This window comes from Schistocerca piceifrons, chromosome 11, assembly GCF_021461385.2.
Source record: "Schistocerca piceifrons isolate TAMUIC-IGC-003096 chromosome 11, iqSchPice1.1, whole genome shotgun sequence".
Classification (NCBI taxonomy): Eukaryota; Metazoa; Arthropoda; class Insecta; order Orthoptera; family Acrididae; genus Schistocerca; species Schistocerca piceifrons.
The window spans coordinates 48,547,771-48,570,034 of record NC_060148.1 but is presented as its reverse complement, the minus strand read 5'-3'; the positions used below and the strand labels follow the sequence as shown (position 1 = coordinate 48,570,034).

General features: G+C 41.5%; 1 protein-coding gene across 1 annotated transcript in view; it reads right to left on the bottom strand.

Moving 5' to 3' along the window:
• Nucleotides 1-22,264, bottom strand: part of LOC124719658 (putative sodium-dependent multivitamin transporter) — an 80,194-nt gene that overhangs the window by 42,613 nt on the left and 15,317 nt on the right. Inside the window, exons 3-6 of the mRNA XM_047244870.1 lie at nt 18,252-18,476; nt 10,334-10,449; nt 7,748-7,867; nt 5,603-5,753 (exon numbers count right to left, since the gene is read on the bottom strand). Coding sequence (XP_047100826.1) covers nt 5,603-5,753; nt 7,748-7,867; nt 10,334-10,449; nt 18,252-18,476 — 612 coding nt within the window. The remainder of the gene's footprint in view (nt 1-5,602; nt 5,754-7,747; nt 7,868-10,333; nt 10,450-18,251; nt 18,477-22,264) is intronic.

The following is a 22,264-nucleotide window of genomic DNA, read 5'->3' as shown; positions in this document are numbered from 1 at the left end:
TTCAAACAATCATGTGTATGATTTTTTTCCAGAACCTATTCTTTATGATATTTGGAAGTATGTATTGAAATTACTTTAACTGAGTGTAGGATCCAGCCTTATAAACAGATTAGTTCAATTGTTTGTAATATAAACCCCTGTTACATTTATTCTCGTAACTGCAAATTGATATGATGTAATGTATGTAAAATAATATGAATTGGCGTAAGAAACCACTACAATTGAAGGGAAGGGATGTTACAATTTAATTGTGTTTAAAATTACACATTTATACAATTAATTTTTTAGGCCCGATGTAAATTTTCATTTGAAGGGATACAAATTGATAAAATTTTACTGCAAAAATTTTAATTATATAATATGATGTATAGCATAGTGTCTCTAGATAGTTTTCTAATTACTATTTATAACTGTACCTAAATTCAAACATAATCATCAATAGTGCATGTACTAGTTTACATTGTCAACAACATGTTTATGTTCTATTGACTCTGCTTACTAAACTAGTATGTTATGATAAAGTATGCATTGTGATCAGTCACATGAAGCTGGAGAAGCTTGAACAATGTTGTGAAAATGGAAGCTGTATTCTCTAGAAACAGTAACGTGTGTTCAGAAGTTATTCTCTGAATAAATCATAAAACTGATCATTTGGAGTTTGAATGCTACCTTGAGACGAAATTACTATTCACAAACTGCAGAATTTAGATGCCATGATATCTTCAGTGAAAAGAACTCATGCCACACACATTAGTTTAGTATGAGTTATAAATGTAGCATCACAGTTCTAAAACATTTCATTGCAAATAAGTCATTAACAACTTTAAGCATTTGCAATTAACTGTCCTTGAAATCTTGAACTTTATTACAATATGTTAAAATGACAATATAAATCTACCATGGATGGTTTGAAGCTTTACTTGAAGAATATCATTTCTTTTTAAGAATAAAATTAAAAAATGGTTCAAATGGCTCTAAGCACTATGGGACTTAACAGCTGAGATCATCAGTCCCCTAGAACTTAGAACTACTTAAACCTAACTAACCTAAGGACATCACATGCATCCATGCCCGAGGCAGGATTTGAACCTGCAACGATAGCAGCAGTGCAGTTCTGGACTGAAGCGCCTAGAACCACTCAGCCACAGCGGCTGGCAAGTATAAAATTATTTCAAAATCATTTTCTTGTGCAAATGTGCACTCCTCTATTTAAAAAAATTTCAAGCTGTCAAAAGAATGTAATGAAATGTGTATGACCTGTAAATTCGGACCAACGATAGAGAAATCAGCCTGTGGCTGAAACAAATCAGAGGAATTTTAATATATGTTAAGAAAAAAATTAGGTGCAAAATTTCTCTCAGAAAACTGATTCTCAATTCTTCTCAAACTGATCAGATGTATTTTGTTAATGTCTCTGTAGTAGATATAGATTTGATTTGTAATTAAATATGTTAAAAAATGGTTACATTCTTGTTTTCATTTATAAGGAAATGTTCTCAGAATTGTCAAGTTGTATGTGAATTAGGGTTTTTGTAATTTTTATTTCAGAAAAGCTAGCTAGAATCATGAGCTCAGCAGATCGTGGTAAAGACACACAAAATGTTGAATGCAATGCACATTCAGCCACTGATTTCATTCTGCTATAAGCAAAGTCCACCCCTGGGGTTATTTGAAGATTATTTAACAGTGACTTGTGATGATTCTGAGCAAGTGTCCTGGGCGAGGGTCATCGTTCACCTCTTCTCGGCCATCCCGGAACCTTTTTAACCACTTATTCATGGTCGGTTCCTCCAGAGAATTGTCCACCCCTGAGGTTATTTGAAGATTATTTAACAGTGACTTGTGATGATTCAAACTGCATGTGAACTGACCATTGTCTCCAAACAGTGAATCTGCTGCTCTCTCTTCTGTCAGATACAGGCCCTGCACAACTGATGGCAATGTTATATTACTATCGCTCATAAATGGTAAAAACTTTAGGAGAAAATTTTATTCTGAAATGCATTCCTTTTAGATGCGTATCAGATGCAGTAGGGACAATACGAGGTTTGTCCGGAAAATACGTAAAAAAGTTGAATAATGTCTTTATGTTACATGTTGCAGTCATTGCCAGGTGGGACTACTGCTGTAATCAATCCCATCAACGCACAGTTCGAGTCAGAGCACTCTGCGTGAGGGTGGAAGTGTGCGGCAGCTTGTTGACAGTCACCCTTTTTCACCTGCCATCGGCATGGAGCTCTCTCTGATTGAGGAACAGCACGTCAACATCAAGTTTCTTGCAAAGCTAGGCAAGAACGGCCATGAGATTTTTGAGTGTTTGAAAAAGGTTTACGAAGGCAATTCTCTGAAGGAACCGACCATGAACAAATGGTTAAAAAGGTTCCGAGATGTCCGAGAAGAGGTGAACGATGACCCTCGCCCAGGACACCCGTCGACATCGAGTTCCGATGCAAATGTTGAACAAATTCGGGCTTGTTTTCTTAAAGACCATAGATTGACAGTCAGAATGATTGCTGATGAGCTGTCAATCCCCAAAACAATCATTCACGAAATCCTGACACAAAAACTTGAAATGAAAAAATTGTATGTGAAAATCGTACCTAAGCTTTTGACGCCAGAACAGAAAGCAAAGAGGGTCGAGTGCTGTGAGGATTGGTTGGAAGCAGAGGAACGAGGGGACTTTCTCAACCGAGTCATCACTGGAGACGAGTTCTGCTTTTACGAATTCGATGTGGAGCTCAAATCTCAAAGCAAGGAATGGAAACTAACAGGAGAACAGAGAACAAAAAAGTCGCGAAAATCAAGGTCCAATGTGAAGACAATGTTGATTGTTTTCTTTGATTCTAGGGGCATTGTTCACAAGGAATTTGTCCCTCCCGGCCAGAGAGTGAATGGAAATTTTTACGTTGTAGCTCTGACATGTCTCAGAGCTCATGTGGCCCGAGTTCGACTGGAGTTGGCAAAAGGGGGGCAGGTGGATCCTTCATCACGACAATGCACCCGCTCACACGTCGCTCGTTGTGCGAGAGTTTTTGGCCCGAAGCTCAATCACCATGACAGACCACCCGCCTCATTCACCTGATTTAGCCCCGCGTGACTTCTTCATGTTCCCGAAATGCAAAATGGTGCTTCGGGGGCGGCACTTGGGAGATGTGGAAGCCATCGAGGTGGAAACGACACGGCAACTGAACAACATCACAACTGAAGACTTTCAGCAATGTTATCAACAGTGGAAACGGTGTTGGCAGAAGTGTATCGCGTCTCAGAGCGAGTACTTTGAAGGAGACCATATTGTAGTACCTGAATAATTGTAAAATAAAGTTATTATTCAACTTTTATACATATTTTCCGGGCAAACCTCGTACATGCCACCTCAACAATGACCATTGCTCAACTGCTCAATAAGAGAGAAATTAAATTCATTTATTCAAATTCTGCTACTTTATTCAAATTCTGCTACTTTATTCAAATATTGGAACAAAAATGCATCATGTTACAAAGTAACCTGAAAAAAATATAAGAGTCTGTATATTGAACATCAGCTACTGCACTCAGTTGGTGAAACATGTAAGTAAAAATTCATTTCTATTTCACATTCTCATACAACTACACAGTATGTGCAACAAACTCAACCACATTTCAAAATAATGCACAAAGTGAATTTAGTCTTCTGCACTGAATGTAAATGGGGATGCTACAACTGGAAATCCTAGAAAAAAGATATCATTGAGAAATGGCCTAGCCACAGCAGAGGGGTCTGTTTCCAGATTGAACCTCTAACACTAAGTCAAGTGTGTATAGTTACAGAAAGGATAGATTGCTGCTCACTGTAAATGTGACACATTGATCTGCAGACAGGTACTATAAAAAGACTGTTACACATTAGACTTTTGGCCAAAGTCTTCATCAGGGAAGAGAAACACACATGCATTCACACAAGCAAGCACACTTCACACTCTACCACTGTCTCTGGCCACTCTGACCAGAATACTAAAAGTTGAATGTGTAACGCTTTGGCTGTCTGCAAGTAAATGTGTCAGCTTTACAGTGAGTAATAATATATCCTTTCCATAATTGTTGATATTCTAATTATAGTTTCGATTGTTTCATACAACTTAGAATTATAAACAATACATCAAATGAAAGAGCAACTCAGTCTTGCTTGTATACCTGTGCTTAAGCATTGCTTTCTGTCTCTTCCATTACAAAGTGCTGGTAACAAAGATGGTGATTAGAGAACTAAGGTTTTTGTATTTTACAGTTTGCCATGTTTGAATTTGTTACTACAGTCCTATGTGCATACCATATTAAGTTTCCCTCTAACCTTCCTGGTTATAACAACATCTGTAAATGATATCATCAGTTTTGAGATACCGGCTCCCTTTGCAGTGACTGAAGAAATTGTACGAATGAGACAGTCTTTCCCAGTGAATCGGTTGGGAAGGCTAGGCATGAATTAGCAATTCCAATGATATCTCTGAGGAGATTTAATGAGACTTTTATAACTATGTCTTTATTATTTGCAGTTGTCACGGGCTCTGAAGCGTACAGACTACAGCTTACATGCTAGCTTTGCTAATGAAGTTTTGCTGCATGACAAAGATTTTCTGCGTCATGTCATCTTCAGTGATGAACTGACATTTCACCTAAGTGAAAATATGTGAACGCACATAATGTGTGCATCTGGGAATCCATAAATCCCCACAAAATGACACAGTTGCAATGAGGCCCTCCTAAATTGAATGTTTTTGTGCCATATCCTGACAGAAAGCTTATGGTCCCTCCTTTTTTGGTGAAGCAACTGTAACTGGTATTTTGTGATGCACAAGAACTCTGGCTCTTTCTTCAATTGGGAGAAGCTCAAGCACAGAACTTTATTTGGAAGCAAAATTGTGGGCGACTTCAGTAACATAATTCAGTATGTAATTGGTTAAATGACGTCATACTCTACCACCGGTTTGGCCTCAGGGCGTGAGATGAAAGAGCTCCTTTTGAATGCCCTCCATTTCACCCAGTCTGACACCATGTGATTTTTTTTCCTTTGGAGGTTCACAACGGGTCACTTAAATGAGCATCTCCTATCAGCTGATCTACCTGATTTAAGAAACAAGACTGAGGCAGCTGCTGGAACAATTGCTACAGACAGATTGATAAAGGTTTGGGAAGAACTTGCCTATTGACTGTGTGTGCCATGTGACAAATATGCTCACACTGAACATTTTTAAGAAGAACCATTGGAGCTGCTCTTTCATTTGGTGTATTATTTATAATTGCAGGTTGAGTATAATAAATGGTATAAAACCTTAAAACCTCAAGATTCAGTTTGAAACATCCAGTACATACTAAAGTGGTTGGTTGCTGTATTCCTTAAAGTAATACAGTTCACAGCCACACAGCTCAATAACCAGTAAAATGCATAAATCAATCTTTTCAGTAATAACGACTACCTCTAATATAGTTCTGTTAACCTTTAAGATCTCGCAACAAATGGAAATGTCTATACTTTGGACCTTGTCCAAATGAAGTTTTGACACCACTCATCAGTCTCCAACCCTCTCCCCCTCCCCCACATCCCCCCCCCACACACACACACAGCACTGACCTGGTCTAGCCTCTCGATCCTCTTGCTGGTGAGTGGGTCACAGGTGTAGTAGTAGGAGTACATGGCCAGACCAGCGAACGAAGTGGTCAGGCTGAGCAAACTAAGTACCGGCCATGACCACCAGAGGGCGCGCTGTGCCGTTGCCAGATCCCTGCAACAAACACATTCACGTCTACATATCTATACCTGCACATCTATATCTGCACCTACATCTACACATCACATGGGGGTTGAGAGCTGTAGGGTGTGCACTACACATTAGAGACTGCTATTCAGGTAGCTGACTCTTCATCCATCTAGATAATGGCAGTTGTAGGAAACCCAAAAGTATCAGTGTAAGATCGAAAGAAATGACTCCCACAGGTGAAAGTATTAAAATCCTAATGGAAAAAAGTTTCCCAATCCCACTGTAATCATCAGTGCAGACTTTAATCATCCAACAATTAATTGTGAAAATTATAGTTTTGTTAGTGGTGGGCATGATAAGACATCCAGCAAAACTTTACTAAATGCCTTCTTTGAAGACTATCTGGAACAGGTACTTAGAAACACCACTAAGATGGAAATATATTGGATGTAATGGCAACAAAGCAATGAATAGACCTGACCTCTTTGGGGACATCCACATCGAAACTGGTATCAGTGACCATGACATGGTTGTGGCAGCAATGATTACCAAAGTACAAAGGACAACTAGACCAAGCAGAAACATATATACAGGGTGTATATAAAGTTCGGGAACACTTTCAATCATTTATTGCAAAAGACCTAAACACTGTACAGATGTCATACATATTGCATTTTGAAGAGAAACTCTGAAAGTTTTTTTTACAAACATTTGATACGTGAACCACGAGTGACCTGCCAGACATCAATACGGTAATCAAATTCTTGCCGTACCCATCCCAGCGTGGCATCGTCGACTGTGGATGTCACTTCCCATATTCCCTCTCAGAGCTCTGCTACATCATGTGGTAGAGGTGGTACACACACCAGATCTTTGAAGTGTCCCCACAGAAGAAAGTCGCACGGAGTGAGATCTGGTGATCAGACAGGCCATTTCGTGAACTCCAACACACAGATACACCTGAACTCGCAAAGTTTACGAATAGCGCTGACTATTGGCAAATCACCAAACTACACTGTGTTGGTGTACATGGAAAAAAAAACCTTCAGGGTTTCTCTTCAAAATGACATTATGTATGATATCTGTACAATGTTTGGTTCTTGTGCGATAAATAACTGAAATTGTTCCCAGGTTTTATGTACACCCTGTATGTTCAGTAAACTACAAAAGGTCTTCAACAGTGTAGGTTTCAATGATTGAACACAGATGGGAACACACCAGGCAAATTGGAATGTTGTGTCTGTACCAGTGTTTTAGCACCACATTCGTGAAGGCAGTGAGCTGGAGCACCATATGTGACAGCCACATTAGTGCTCATACCATGAAAGGCATTGGAGATGGGATCATCCACAGAATCGAACATGTACCTCACCTGTGTGGCATTGTAGAAGGATGACTGGTTCAACAAGGCAGTTGCCATTAATCCCCACCCATACACTGAGGCTGAACTGGTGCCAATTTTTCACAGACACGATACTGTAGCTATACCCCGTAATCCTTCAGATGGGTGTTGTGAAGGTTGACAACATTGCCTCTTGTAAAGGTAGCCTCATCCACGAATGGGACAGATGACTGAAATCCCAGCCCCGTCATGGCCTCTGCAACAAGCCAGCAATGAAAACGTTGCCACGGAGGCAAGTCTGTAGGTAATGAGGCCTGCAGGCATTCTAAGGGATACGGATAGTTGCAGTTTTAATTGTGAATATTCCACACAGTCATACGGTTTACGCTATGCTGGTAAGCCACCTGCCTGGTGCTGATACCAAGGTCACTAACCGAGATCTTTTATCTACACTTTCACATACGTGTGCCTCCCTTGGAATGAATTTCTGGCCATTTGTCTATATGACCTCCTCACTCCAAACAAATAAAACCTGCAACCTTCACCAGTTACCAAGGACACCAGTGGTGAGCACCTCCACTTTACGGATATGTTAAATGCCAAGCATTTTTAATGACAGGATATTTCTGGATCGTGCAACATACCGTGCCCTCCAGCTGGGACACTTGCCACTTACCTGGTAGAGAGCAGCCTCTGAACCTGTGTCTGGTTGACGGCATACAGGCACAGGTAGGTGAAGCCGCCACCAATGATGAGTGACCACCACGTATGGCGCACCGTGGGGTCAGCAGAAATGCTGAAAAACATGTCCCGCCATTAACAGTAATGACGATAGACGACTGACACTATGAGATGTGAAGATAAATCCACAGTGAATGAATTATTACATCAAGATTTTTCGTTACTGTCCACTGTCACATTTGTCTTTACAGAGGTATCCCGTTTCATTTATCAGGGTGTCCAGCAGTTCTTGAAAGATAAAGTTTCCTGGGTTTTCCACGCCACTTTTCATTGATTTTGTGTGGTCCAACAGCAAAAACTGCACACTGACCAGTAGAGCACTGCAAAGCAGCAACAAGAAGGCTTCGAGCCACATGCAAATGGAAAGAGCAGGTAGAGCCACACCTCCAGGAAAACAGAGTTCAGCGCCCCCCCTGTCAACGCTAACTTAACCGACCACCTATCGCTGGTGAGATTCAGTTCAGTCACAGACTTCAAGAGTGTCACTGGCGTCCCATTATACGAGGTGTGATAATCAAGTAATGAGACTGATTTTCTTTGCAAGATGTGGCAACCCTGCTGGCTTGCGTAGGCATTTATTTGAAGAATAACTAAAATCCGAAGGCATCTTTTGGCTTGTCATGAGTCCTTATTACATCTTCATTAAACTATTGTACACTTACTTGTAATAAGGAATGTCAATTGTTTTATCACTTTGATTTGTGCAGTTGAACACTGAGCACTCTTTATTCATGTTTAATTTATATTTCGCTAAACAAACTGCAGAGAAAATTTAAATGTTTTACAAAATAAAGCAGTTCACTTTCCACATTTCCAACAATAGACTGGCTCCAGAATGAGAGCACTTGCCCATGAAAGGCAAAGGTCCCGAGTTCAAGTCTCGGCCTGGCACACAGTTTTAATATGGCAGCAAGTTTTAATAGAATGGCCCCTCTCAATGTTTTCACCATTGTGGAATTGGCAGCTGAGTTAATATTGCTTGCCTCAAAAACCTCTGTGTTAGCCACACTATGAAATTGAAATTGTTTGCTGTGAATCATTAGTACCTTTGGCTCTTTGTAGTAAAGGCTCAATTTGATCCAAATGCCTTTATAAATTTAAAAAAAAAAAAAAAACGCTGTTGTTGTTGTTGTTGTTGTTGTTGTGATTGTGGTCTTCAGTCCTGAGACTGGTTTGATGCAGCTCTCCATGCTACTCTATCCTGTGCAAGCTGCTTCATCTCCCAGTACCTACTGCAGCCTACATTCTTCTGAATCTGCTTAGTGTATTCACCTCTTGGTCTCCCTCTACAATTTTGACCATCCACGCTGCCCTCCAGTACTAATTTGGTGATCCCTTGATGCCTCAGAACATGTCCTACCAACCGATCCCTTCTTCTAGTCAAGTTGTGCCACAAACTCCTCTTCTCCCCAATTCTATTCAATACCTCCTCATTAGTTATGTGATCTACCCATCTAATCTTCAGCATTCTCCTGTAGCACCACATTTCGAAAGCTTCTATTCTCTTCTAGTCCAAACCATTTATCGTCCATGTTTCACTTCCGTACATGGCTACACTCCATACAAATACTTTCAGAAACGACTTCCTGACACTTAAATCTATACTCGGTGTTAACAAATTTGTCTTCTTCAGAAACGCTTTCCTTGCCATTACCAGTCTACATTTTATATCCTCTCTACTTCGACCATCATCAGTTATTTTGCTCCCCAAATAGCAAAACTCCTTTACTACTTTAAGCGTCTCATTTCCTAATCTAATTCCCTCAGCATCACCCGATTTAATTCGACTACATTCCATTATCCTCGTTTCGCTTTTGTTGATGTTCATCTTATATCCTCCTTTCAAGACACAGTTCATTTCGTTCAACTGCTCTTCCAAGTCCTTTGGTGTCTCTGACAAAATTACAATGTCATCGGCGAACCTCAAAGATTTTATTTCTCCTCCATGGATTTTAATACCTACTCCGAATTTTTCTGTAACAAAGTAAGATTGGATAAATGGTCTCCAGCATGGAAACCATGCATTTCCGGACGTAAGTGCACTAGACTTTTTTGTTCCGTATCTTTTCATTGCTCAATCCCTAGAGTTTGTACAGCCTGTGTGTGTGTGTGTGTGTGTGTGTGTGTGTGTGTGTGTGTGTGTGTGTGTGTGTGTGTGTTAAAATACAGACAACATTAACAGAAAGAAAACCAATCCCCATTCCTTACACACATGCTGTTGTACCATGAAGAAGAACAACCCAAGACCAAAAGTTGAGGTACTTTATTAATGTCTTCAAATCTGTGTGCCTATGGACTGTTCAGTTCTTTCTGAACGGAGTGAGTGGTTGTCTTTACTTTTACTAACTTGAAAACTGATTTGAAGATGTTTATGTTTGAACACACAAGAAAATTTGAAAAAGGAGGAAAAAGGTTCTTGTTTGTTCTTCCATAATCAACAACAAAGTGCTACTTTTTAAAATGTGTTCAAGGAGAACAGTAACACAAGAGCGAAGTTAGTAGGCAATGGCTGGCAACACACCTGGAGAAGTCTGCACGGCCCCCAGTGGTGGCTATCTCCCACACCTTGTCGAAGCCTCCTGCATCAATGGAACCTTTAATACTGACCAGGAACACTGCTGCGAACATTAATAGAGACTGAGAACAGAAAAATTCCGGTCATCCAAACAATCCTACTGGAGCAGGTGGTGAAGGAGGGGCTGGTGAGGGGGTGGTGGAATGGGAAGAGAACAAGGCTGTAGCAGAAGGGTTCACAAGTCATACGGACCACACACGTCGTTAGTAATGGACAAAAGAGGGGTCGAAGGACATCTTTGACAGGATTCCTGGGAAAGGAAGACATAAGGAACAGCAACAACACAATCGGAAAGAGAGTCTACATCCATACTCAGCAAATGTGAGTCATAGGATGGTGGTGGGATATTGTGGTCTCACAATCATTCGTAACTACCATTCATAAATGTGTTATCAGAAGAACAAGTGTCGTCAAGTTGCTGGAACATCATGCACGCACATATAATGTAGCAGGCTAACTATTGTAGGCTGCAACCTAGGTGCCAACTCCAAAAACAATTTTGAAAGAATTCTGTCTTTGTTTTAATGTCATTGTGTGGTTTCTCTTGTAAAAACGACCATTGGCACCCGATTACGTTTTTATTTTGGCATGTATATATGAAGATGGTATCTGTTTTTTTCGGACATGTCAGTGACCATGCAGCTCGTTAGAATGAAATTACAATGAAATGAATACCCTTAGCTGTATACAGACGTTCATGTAAGTCAGCAGGGACAGTTGAAAATGCGTCCCCTGACCAGGACTCGAACCCGGGATCTCCTGCTTACATGGCAGACGCTCTATCCATGTGAGCCACCAAGGACACAGAGGATAGTGCCACTGCAGGGACTTATCTCTGGCACGCCACCCATGAGACCCACATTCGCAACTTATTGTCCTGCACCACATTCATAGTGCCCCTGCCCATCATACTCATTACTCGCTGCTTTCCGAAACAACAGATGCCATCTTCATACATACAGGGTGGTCCGTTGATCGTGACTGGGCCAAATATCTCACGAAATAAGCGTCAAACGAAAAAGCTACAAAGAACGAAACTCGTCTAGCTTGAAGGGGGAAACCAGATAGCGCTATGGTTGGCCCGCTAGATGGCGCTGAAATAGGTCAAACGGAAATCAACTTCGTTTATTTTAAATAGGAACCCCCATTTTTATTACATATTCGTGTAGTACGTAAAGAAATACGAATGTTTTAGTTGGAGCACTTTTTTCGCTTTGTGATAGATGGCGCTGTAATAGTCACAAACATATGGCTCACAATTTTAGACGAACTGTTGGTAACACGTAGGTTTTTTAAATTAAAATACAGAACGTAGGTACGTTTGAACATTTTATTTCGGTTGTTCCAATGTGATACCTTTCTGAGAACGCATGCTGTTACAGCCTGATTAGCTGCAAATACCATATTAATGCAATAAATGCTCAAAATGATGTCCGTCAACCTCAATGCATTTGGCAATACGTATAACGACATTCCTCTCAACAGCGAGTAGTTCGCCTTCCGTAATGTTCGCACATGCATTGACAATTCGCTCACACATGTTGTCAGGCGTTATCGGTGGATCACGATAGCAAATATCCTTCAACTTTCCCCACAGAAAGAAATCCGGGGACGTCAGATCCGATGAACGTGCGGGTCACGGTATAGTGCTTCGACGACCAATCCACCTGTCATGAAATATGCTATTCAATGCCGCTTCAACCGTACGCGAGCTATGCGCCGGACATCAATTATGTAGGAAGTACACTGCCATTCTGTCATGCAGTGAAACATCTTGTAGTAACATTAGCAGATCATTACGTAGGAAATCAGCATACACTGTACCATTTAGATTGGCATCGATAAAATGCGGACCAGTTATCCTTCCTCCCAAAATGCCGCGCGACACATTAACCCGCCAAGGTCGCTGATGTTCCAGTTTTCGCAGCCATCGTGGATTTTCCGTTGCCCAATAGTGCATATTATGCCGGTTTACGTTACCGCTGTTGGTGAATGACGCTTCGTCGCTAAATAGAACGCGTGCAAAATATCTGTCATCGTCCCGTAATTTCTCTTCTGCCCAGTGGCAGAACTGTACACGTCATTCAAAGTCGTCGCCATGCCATTCCTGGTGCATAGAAATATGGTACGGGTGCAACCAATGTTGATGTAGCATTCTAACGCCGAAATTTTTGAGATTCGCGATTCTCGCGCAATTTGTCTGCTACTGATGTGCGGATTAGCCGCGACAGCAGCTAAAACACCTACTTGGGCATCATCATTTGCTGCAGGTCGTGGTTGACGTTTCACACGTGGCTGAACACTTCCTGTTTGCTTAAATAACGTAACTATCCGGAGAACGGTCCGGACACTCGGATGATGTCGCCCAGGATACGGAGCAGCATACATAGCACACGCCCGTTGGGCATTTTGGTCACAATAGCCATACATCAACACGATATCGACCTTTTCCGCAATTGGTAGACGGTCCATTTTAACACAGGTAATGTATCACGAAGCAAATACCGTCCGAACTGGCGAATGTTACATGATACCACGTACTTATACGTTTGTGACTATTACAGCTCCATCTATCATAACGCGAAAAAAGTGGTCCAACTAAAACATTCATATTTCTTTACGTACTATATGAATATGTAATAAATAATGGTAGTTCCTATTTAAAGAAACGAAGTTGATAACCGTTTGACCTATGGCAGTGCCATCTATCGCGCCAACCATAGCACCATCTGGTTTCCCCCTTCAAGCTAGACAAGTTTCATTCTTTGTAGTTTTTTTTATTAGACGCTTATTTCGTGAGATATTTGGCCCGGTCACGATCAATGGACCACCCTGTATATAGTTAAGGCTCACCGGCCATTTGAGCATCTTCTCCTGTGTGGATGCACAAACAGTGCCCGAACTCTTACGAGAATCGACGGTAAGGCTGCGAGTAATGAGTATGATGGGCAGGGACACTATGAATATAGTGCGGGACAATAAGTTGTGAGTGTGAGTGTCATGGGTGGCGTGCCAGAGATAAGTCCCTGCAGTCGCACTATCCACTGTGTTCTCGGTGGCTCACATGCGTGGACATCCTAGCCCCACAGCTGACAGAAGATGACAACGAAAATTTTCTCGAGGTTGTCACTGAAAAAGACGTGTATGAGACTCTGTGCACCTCACCACCAAAAAAATCCCCAGGACCGGATGGTCTGCCAGCAGAGTTTTACATCCGTTGCTGGCCAATAGTAGGTGCAAAAATCACGGACATTGAAAATGAGGATATTCAGGGTAAAATGATTCCGGCTGAGTTTAAGGAGAGTAAAATTGTTTTGGTGCCAAAAAATAATGGAAACAAAGATTTAAATAATTTTCGTCCAATTTCACTGCTGAATTCTGATTATAAATTAATAGCTAGAATAATAAACAAGAGAATTTCATGCCTTACAGATAAAATTATTAGTCAACATCAGAACAGTGCGCAAGGCAGAACCATTTTTTCAAAATCTAGCGGTATTCAGGGATATCATTGCAATAACTTCTGTAACAAACATAAAGTGTGCTTTATTGTTTTTAGATTTTTATAAAGCGTTCGATATAGTAAATCATGAATATCTTCTACAGACATAGAAGAAAATAGGTTTCAACGATAGGGTCATACAGCTGATTAAGAACATAGCAACTGGAATAAATGCTAAAATAGCGGTGAATTGTCAACAATCCAGGCCGATGCAAATACAACGAGGTGTTCCTCAAGGAAGTCCTCTGTCCATGTTGCTCTTCGCCATTTCGCTGGAACCTTTCCTCCGACATGTCCATGCTACATTACAAGGCTTAACATTATCAGGAAATAAAACAGTTATAAGAGCCTATGCTGAAGATATAGGGGTCATTATAAGGAATAATGACGAGGTAACCACGCTAGCAACGGTGATTGATTCGTACTGTAGAGCATCTGGAGCCAATGCTAACGACAAAAAAAGTAAGATGTTAAATCTCAGAGGTTTTGATAATATCAACGTCGAGTGGGCAAAAATAGTCCGACAAGATAAAACACTTGGGATCACCCTGACAGCATGTCCTATGAAAATGACGGCTTTAAATTGGAAAGTTGCAGCAGCTAAAGTGCAAGGAGCCATTGTAGAGAATTTAACTCGATATATGAACCAAGTTCAAAGAACACAGTATATCAACTCATGCATCCTTGCTAAGGCTTATTATACTGCCCAGCTGTTTCCAATACCGAGAATGATAGCGAGGAGAATAATGTCCAAAATCACCAGCTTTTTGTGGAGAGGTGAAGTGTTCAGATTACCTGCTAAAGTAGCCACTTTAGATCCTGAAAATGGTGGACTAGGATTAACTGATATAACGGATAAAGCCTCTGCTCTTTTTATCAAAAGGCAAGTTAATTTAATAAGAGACTCGCGAGAAAGCATAACCAGCCAACTTTTCGAGATCATTAAGCCTCCAAGCCTGCTTCCCCCGATTGACGTGCAGAATATCAACAGTCGCTTACAGCACGTGAGGATTTTCTATGTTGAGTTTAGTTATGTCAGTGTCGAACTCAGGCAGTCCCGACACTTAACATCGAGAGCCATAATGCGGGAACGAAAGAAAAGCGAAGGAAGGAACAAAATAGAACGACAGTTTCCAAACATTGAGTGGACTGAGATTTGGAAAAACATTAGTTCTAATGTGCTCACGTCTAATATAAAAACGTCATGGTACAAGACAGTTAACAACATAGTTAGCACCAATGAAAGACTGCACGCAATCGGACTCTGTGAAACAAATTTATGTCAACAATGCCATCTAGTTGACACAGTAATTCACAGATATACTTGCAGTGGTCACATGAATAGTTGGAAGTGGGTCCGAGAGCAAATAGCTCTGATTACACGAACATCCCCTGAGTATATATCGCTGTCATTGCTACACAGGCCTGACGCACGCTATTTCCCAGAAGCAAAAAATAACGCTGTGCACTGGTTGCTGGGAAACTTTGTTAACTACGTCCTTAACAAATTAGGATCCGATAGCATCGTAGAGTTCAAGGTACACATGCTGTGTGAGTTTCACAAAATTAGAAGCTATTCGAATCACTAGAAAAAGTTGGGTAATATGTTAAAAATTGTATTTGAAAGAATAGGCATTGGTTAATATAAAAAAGAAGACTGTGTTGACAGTGATGTATTGTAGTTGCCTTAAGGATACTATTTAAGATTTTACAGTATATTTATGATGTGTACTTTTTCTACTTCAGAGAGTAGTTTTTGCAACTTATAAGCTAATGTACAGACCTTATGTGACATTGAGATTGTGTATCGAAATAGTGTCAAAACACAAAACATTAAAGGTGCATTATTGGCTTATACTAGAAATTTGGAAATAGACAGTTTTTATAGAATGTCCTTATCGATTGTTTAAAGCCATAAGATTCTATCTGATAACTGTAATATTCAATGGCTGGCACATTGCCCTGTTCATTTTTACACTGTGATGTGTAAGTCAGTTTCTCAGTGAAAGACTGATTATATAGATCTGATCCAGTGAAAGACTGATTATATAGATCTGATCACTTCAGATACTTAAGATTCAATTAATGTCCAGAAAGTGTAGTTGGAAGGCTAGTCAACTTTATTATATATCTCCTTTCCGCCATTCTCAAGTATTTCAGAAATTGTCTAATATGATTATAAATTGTTTTAATAAAAATTATCCCATCATCTTGCTGATCCACCATAAAGAAATTATGCTTCTGTAAAGATTGCACCTCATGTAATTCAAAGTGCAGATTTTACTTCTTCAGGTTGAAGTTTGAATGTCTTTAAAAATTTTGTTCTTGAAGTTTAAATTAATTATTTCTGGTAATTAGTCAGTAACACAATCCTCTGTTGTCTTTCCTTAACGTCAGCGTAACTGAAATGATCAAACCGTTTTGTTTCAAAAACTTCATGTATGCATAACTTAGTATGTATTTGGAGTGTAACATTGTTTTTTTTTAAATGTTTTTATAAAAAAAAACATGCATAGAGCGTCTGCCATGTAAGCAAGAGATCCCGGGTTCGAGTCCCGGTCAGGGCACACATTTTCAACTGTCCCAGTTGACTTATATCGACGCCTGTATGCAGCTAAGGATATTCATTTCATTGTGATATCATTTTGACATGTGCCATTTATAATACATTTATGTTACTACGTTGGTGACATGAAGATGGTCGCTTGACCAACTCTTTGGTGGTTTCATGATGCCATTCTTCAAAGATGTATTTTGGCTTTTGGCGTTTCAGTACCATACCACAGGGGTGGAGCACGTTCGTGAGTGAGGAAACAACTTATGTGTGAGAGCTAAACAGTATTTCCTTAATGAAGCTAGCACTCTCATTTACACTACTGGCCATTAAAATTACTACGCCAAGAAGAATTGCAAATGATAAACAGTTATTCATTGGACAAATACACTATACTAGAACTGACTTGTGATTACATTTTCACGCAACTTGGGTGCATAGATCCTGGGAAATCAGTACCCAGAACAACCACCTTTGGACGTAATAACGGCCTCGATACGCCTGGGCATTGAGTCAAACAGAGCTTGGATGGCGTGTACAGGTACAGCTGCCCATGCAGCTTCAACGCGATACCACAGTTCATCAAGAGTAGTGACTGGCGTATTGTGACGAGCCAGTTGCTCGGCCACCATTGACCAGACGTTTTCAATTGTTGAGAGATCTGGAGAATGTGCTGGCCAGGGCAGCAGTCGAACAATATCTGTATCCAGAAAGGACCTGCAACATGCGGTCGTGCATTATCCTGCTGAAATGTAGGGTTTCGCAGGGATCGAATGAAGGGTAGAGCCACGGGTCGTAACACATCTGAAATATAACGTCCAGTGTTCACAGAGGTGACCGAGACTTGCAACCGATGGCACCCCGGACCATCACGGCGGGTGATACGCGAGTATGGGGATGACGAATACACGCTTCCAATGTGCGTTCACTGTGATGTCGCTAAACACGGATGCGACCGTCGTGATGCTGTAAACAGCACCTGCATTCATCCGAAAAAATGACGTTTTGCCATTCGTGCACCCAGGTTCATCGTCGAGTACACCATCGCAGGCGCTCCTGTCTGTGATGCAGCGTCAAGGGTAACCGCAGCCACGGTCTCCGAGCTGATAGTCCGTGCTGCTGCAAACGTCGTCGAACTGTTCGTGCAGGTGGTTGTTGTCTTGCCAACGTCCCCATCTGTTGACTCAGGGATCGAGACGTGGCTGCACGATCCGTCACAGCCATGCGGATAAGATGCCTGTCATCTCGACTGCTAGTGATACGAGGCAGTTGGGATCCAGTACGACGTTCCATATTACCCTCCTGAACCCACCGATTCCATATTGTTCTAACAGTCATTGGATCTCGACCGACGCGAGCAGCAATGTCGCGATACGATAAACCGCAATCGCGATAGGCTAGAATCCGACCTTTATGAAAGTCGGAAACGTGATGGTACGCATATCTCCTCCTTACACGAGGCATCACAACAACGTTTCACCAGGCAACGCCGGTCAACTGCTGTTTGTGTATGAGAAATCGGCTGGAAACTTTCCTCATGTCAGCACGTTGTAGGTGTCGCCACCGGCGCCAACCTTGTGTGAATGCTCTGAGAAGCCAATCATTTGCATCTCACAGCGCCTTCTTCAGTTTCGCGTCTGTAGCACGTCATCTTGGTGGTGTTGCAATTTTAATGGCCAGTAGTGTATTTTACGTGGACAGGCAGGAGCTGCAGCGTGTGTGTTAGGGGCAGGTGGCCGGGCAAGGAGAGGAAGTGGGTGGAACAGGGCGTCAGCTGACGAGCAGCTGCCAGAGGGACAGAGACTCACCTGGAAGACGTCGGTGATGACGACGGCCTTCATGCCGCCGATGGTGGAGTAGAAGGTGCAGATGAGCCCCACGGCCAGGATGGAGGCGTTCTCATCCAGGCCTGTGGTGGCGCGGATGGCGAGCGCTGGCGCGTACAGCACTATGCCCATGTAGAGCACCATCTGCAGCGAGAAGGCAATGCTGGCGCACAGCCGGGCCGCCACGCCGAAGCGCATCTCCAGGTACTGCAAAAGCCGAGCACCGGCCACGGCTGTCAATATGCTCGTGCTCATACGCACGCCACACCCCACAAAGGCATTCGCGGTCAGAAGCACAAAATGGAGCCACGCATCAACATGAAGTTCTGCTTCAAATTAGGGAATGAAACGACCGAAATTCATCGAATACCTGTGCAGGTCTGCAGTATCGAAGCAGGGGGTAAAATGCACAGTCGTGGACAAAACGAGGGAGACCCCTCGCCTTTTCGTTATGCTGATCCGCACAGCTTTAAAGTCTGCTACGCAGTATAACAGGCAAGGTGATGAAGTGCTACCAACATAATACTCAAGTTCACTCACATGGAGACGGCTCGACCGTGGGGTCGGGGATTTGTCCTAAATTGTGTGAGGTGAAACACGACCCCTAACATCTCACGTGGTTAAAATAGTAGGACGCACTACTCGGAAAATCCCGAGAAAAATCGATCCAAAGTTTCTTAGATGCCTTATGAGTATAAAATATTAGTCCATTGCCAAACCGCTGTCTAGCCTACACGAAGAAACGAAAGACAATTTTATCTTTGAAAAACAAATATGATCAAGTGACGAACATCACTGTCTGGTTTAGACTTTGATTTTTTCTAAAATGCCAAGGAACCTGTAATTAATTTTAATTTTTTATTACTTTTAAATGTCAGTTGAAAATTATGTACTACTGTGGAATGTTATGTCTAATAAATTGGAAAAAAAAACGTCGTTGGAGCTCGGACCCTTACGCCGGAGGTCTCGGGTTCGATTCCTCCTCCGGTACCTTTTTTTTCTTCTGTTGCTTGCAAAGTTGCAGCGCATTGTTACAGGAGAATCGTGAAATTAATTCCCGGGAAGATTGTATAAAAATTCATTCTATAATTCACCATCAGTTATCGTCACCAATATCCCGAGACATGATTCAATATGCCGGGTTTGCCTCAAAATTATCAGAAACTCAAAACATTTTCGTAAATGTTAATGGGGCATGTTTTTGTACAGATTTATTGCAAACGCCCTGTGATTCTAAAAAATCCGCTTTTATGTGCTGCGCAAGATGTCGCAAAAATTATTGCTTTGTTTGTTTTTACGATGATTACCACTGCGGTTCTTGTTTATAATTATTATATGTATAAAAATAATTGAATGTTCCCAATCGATTTTGTTATTCTGATTAAAAACGCAATGTTTCTCCTCATCTACTTTACAATGAAAAATGGAAAACCACCGCCATGAATTGTGTTGTTGGACAAAAAGAAAATACTTTTTATTCAATAATGTAACTAATTTGTTAAAGATAATGTAGTTTTGGGAAGCTTTCTGAATAATTGGTGGAATAACCAAAGGAAATTAAAACAGAAGAGAAAAAATAGTGCTAGAGAAGGAATCGAACCCGAGACCTCTGGCGTAACACTCCGCGCCCTAAACACCCAGGCCACACGGCGGCTGGTCAGTGGGCTAACATTTTATACTCATAAGGCATCTAAGAAACTTTGGATCGATTTTTCCCGGGATTTTCCTGGTAGTGCGTCCAAATATTTTAACCACGCGAGGTGTTAGGGGTCCTCTTTCACCACACAAAATTTCAGACAAATCCCCGACCCCACGGTCGTGCCGTCTCCTTGTCAGCTGATTGCTGAGATAGCTAGCACTGGAGAAACAGCATCCTCTGCCACCACTTCGTGGGAAACGAAATACCTCAAGTATAATCCAACGTGTTGTATTTGCATATATGTGACTATGACTTGTATCTAAAGCGTGGTTATGGATAGTACGTATGCTCAGATTGCGAATCTAACATCATGAATAAAAACAAGGGGTAATGAATTAAGCGTCCTTCCTCTTCCGTAACATCAAATACATTTTAGTTATTCTTTTTTAAATGAACTGCGCAGAAAATCATTCACCAGAAGTGAGTAACTTTTTAGTAACGCCGGATCATATTAACAGCTTGCCGGCGCGGGTTAGCCATGCGCTCAACGGCGTCATATCGCGGACCGACTTGCTCCTTGCGCCGTCTGTTCGAATCCTTCCCCGGGCATGGATATGTGTTAGGTTGCTGTTATTCTGGTCTTCAGTCCTCAGACTGGTTTGATGCAGCTCTCCATGCTACTCTATCCTGTGCAAGCTGCTTCATCTCCCAGTACCTACTGCAGCCTACATCCTTCTGAATCTGCTTAGTGTATTCATCTCTTGGTCTCCCTCTACGATTTTTACCCTCCACGCTGCCCTCCTAAACTAAATTGATGATCCCTTCTTCTAGTCAAGTTGTGCCACAAACTCCTCCCCAATTGTATTCAATACCTCCTCATTACTTATGTGATCTAGTCAAGTTGTGCCACAAACTCCTCCCCAATTGTATTCAATACCTCCTCATTACTTATGTGATCTACCCATCTAATCTTCAGCATTCTTCTGTAGCACCACATTTCGAAAGCTTCTATTCTCTTCTTGTCTAAGCTATTTATCATCCATGTTTCACTTCCATACATGGCTACACTCCATACAAATATTTTCAGAAACGACTCCCTGACACTTAAATCTATACTCGACGTTAACAAATTTCTCTTCTTCAGAAACGCTTTCCTTGCCATTGCCAGTCTACATTTTATATCTTCTCTACTTCGACCATCATCAGTTATTTTGCTCCCCAAATAGCAAAACTCCTTTACTACTTTAAGTGTCTCATTTCCTAATGTAATTCCGTCAGCATCGCCCGACCTAATTCTACTACATTCCATTATCCTCGTTTTGCTTTTGTTGATGTTCATCTTATATCCTCCTTTCAAGACACCATCCATTCTGTTCAACTGCTCTTCCAGGTCCTTTGCTGTGTCTGGCAGAATTACAAAGTCATCGGCAAACCTCAAAGATTATTTATTCTCCACAGATTTTAGCTCCTACTGTTAATTTTTCTTTTGTTTCCTTTACTGCTTCCACAATATGCAGATTGAATAAAATAGGGGATAGGCTACAACCATGTTCCATTCCCTTCTCAACCTTCCATATCGTGCCGCTTGACTCATATAACTGCCATGAATACATATGTAATGTATAAAGGAGAAAGTTGTTACCAAAAATCTCCAAAAGATGATGATGTATTTACATCAGATTTTTTCACTATACACTGCTGAACATTCAACGGAAATGGACATAAAGGGGGGGGGGGGGGAGGAATGTGGAGACAGACGGACGGACGGACACACACACACGGACACACACACACACACACACACACACACACACACACACACACACACACAGAGAGAGAGAGAGAGAGAGAGAGAGAGAGAGAGAGAGAGAGAGAGAGAGAGAGAGAGATGGGGAGGAGGAAAAAGTATGGACTTTACTAAACATAGAGGGGGAGCAGAAGAAGATGGACAGGGGTGGGAGGAAGTTATGGAGGGGGTGGGGAGTGGAGGGAGGAGGAGGTGTTGACAGATGTGAAAATTACCGAACTATCAGTTTAATAGGTCACAGCTGCAAAACACTAAAGCGAATTCTTTACAGACGAATGGAAAAACTGATAGAAGCAGACCTTGGGGAAGATCAGTTTGGATTCCGTAGAAATATTGGAACATGTGAGGCAATACTGACCCTACGACTTATCTTAGAAGCTAGATTAAGGAAAGGCAAACCTACGTTTCTAGCATTTTTAGACTTAGAGAAAGCTTTTGACAATGTTGACACACTTTCAAATGCTGTAGGTGGCAGGGGTAAAATACAGGGAACGTAAGGCTATTTACCACTTGTACAGAAACCAGATGGCAGTTATAAGAGTCGAGGGA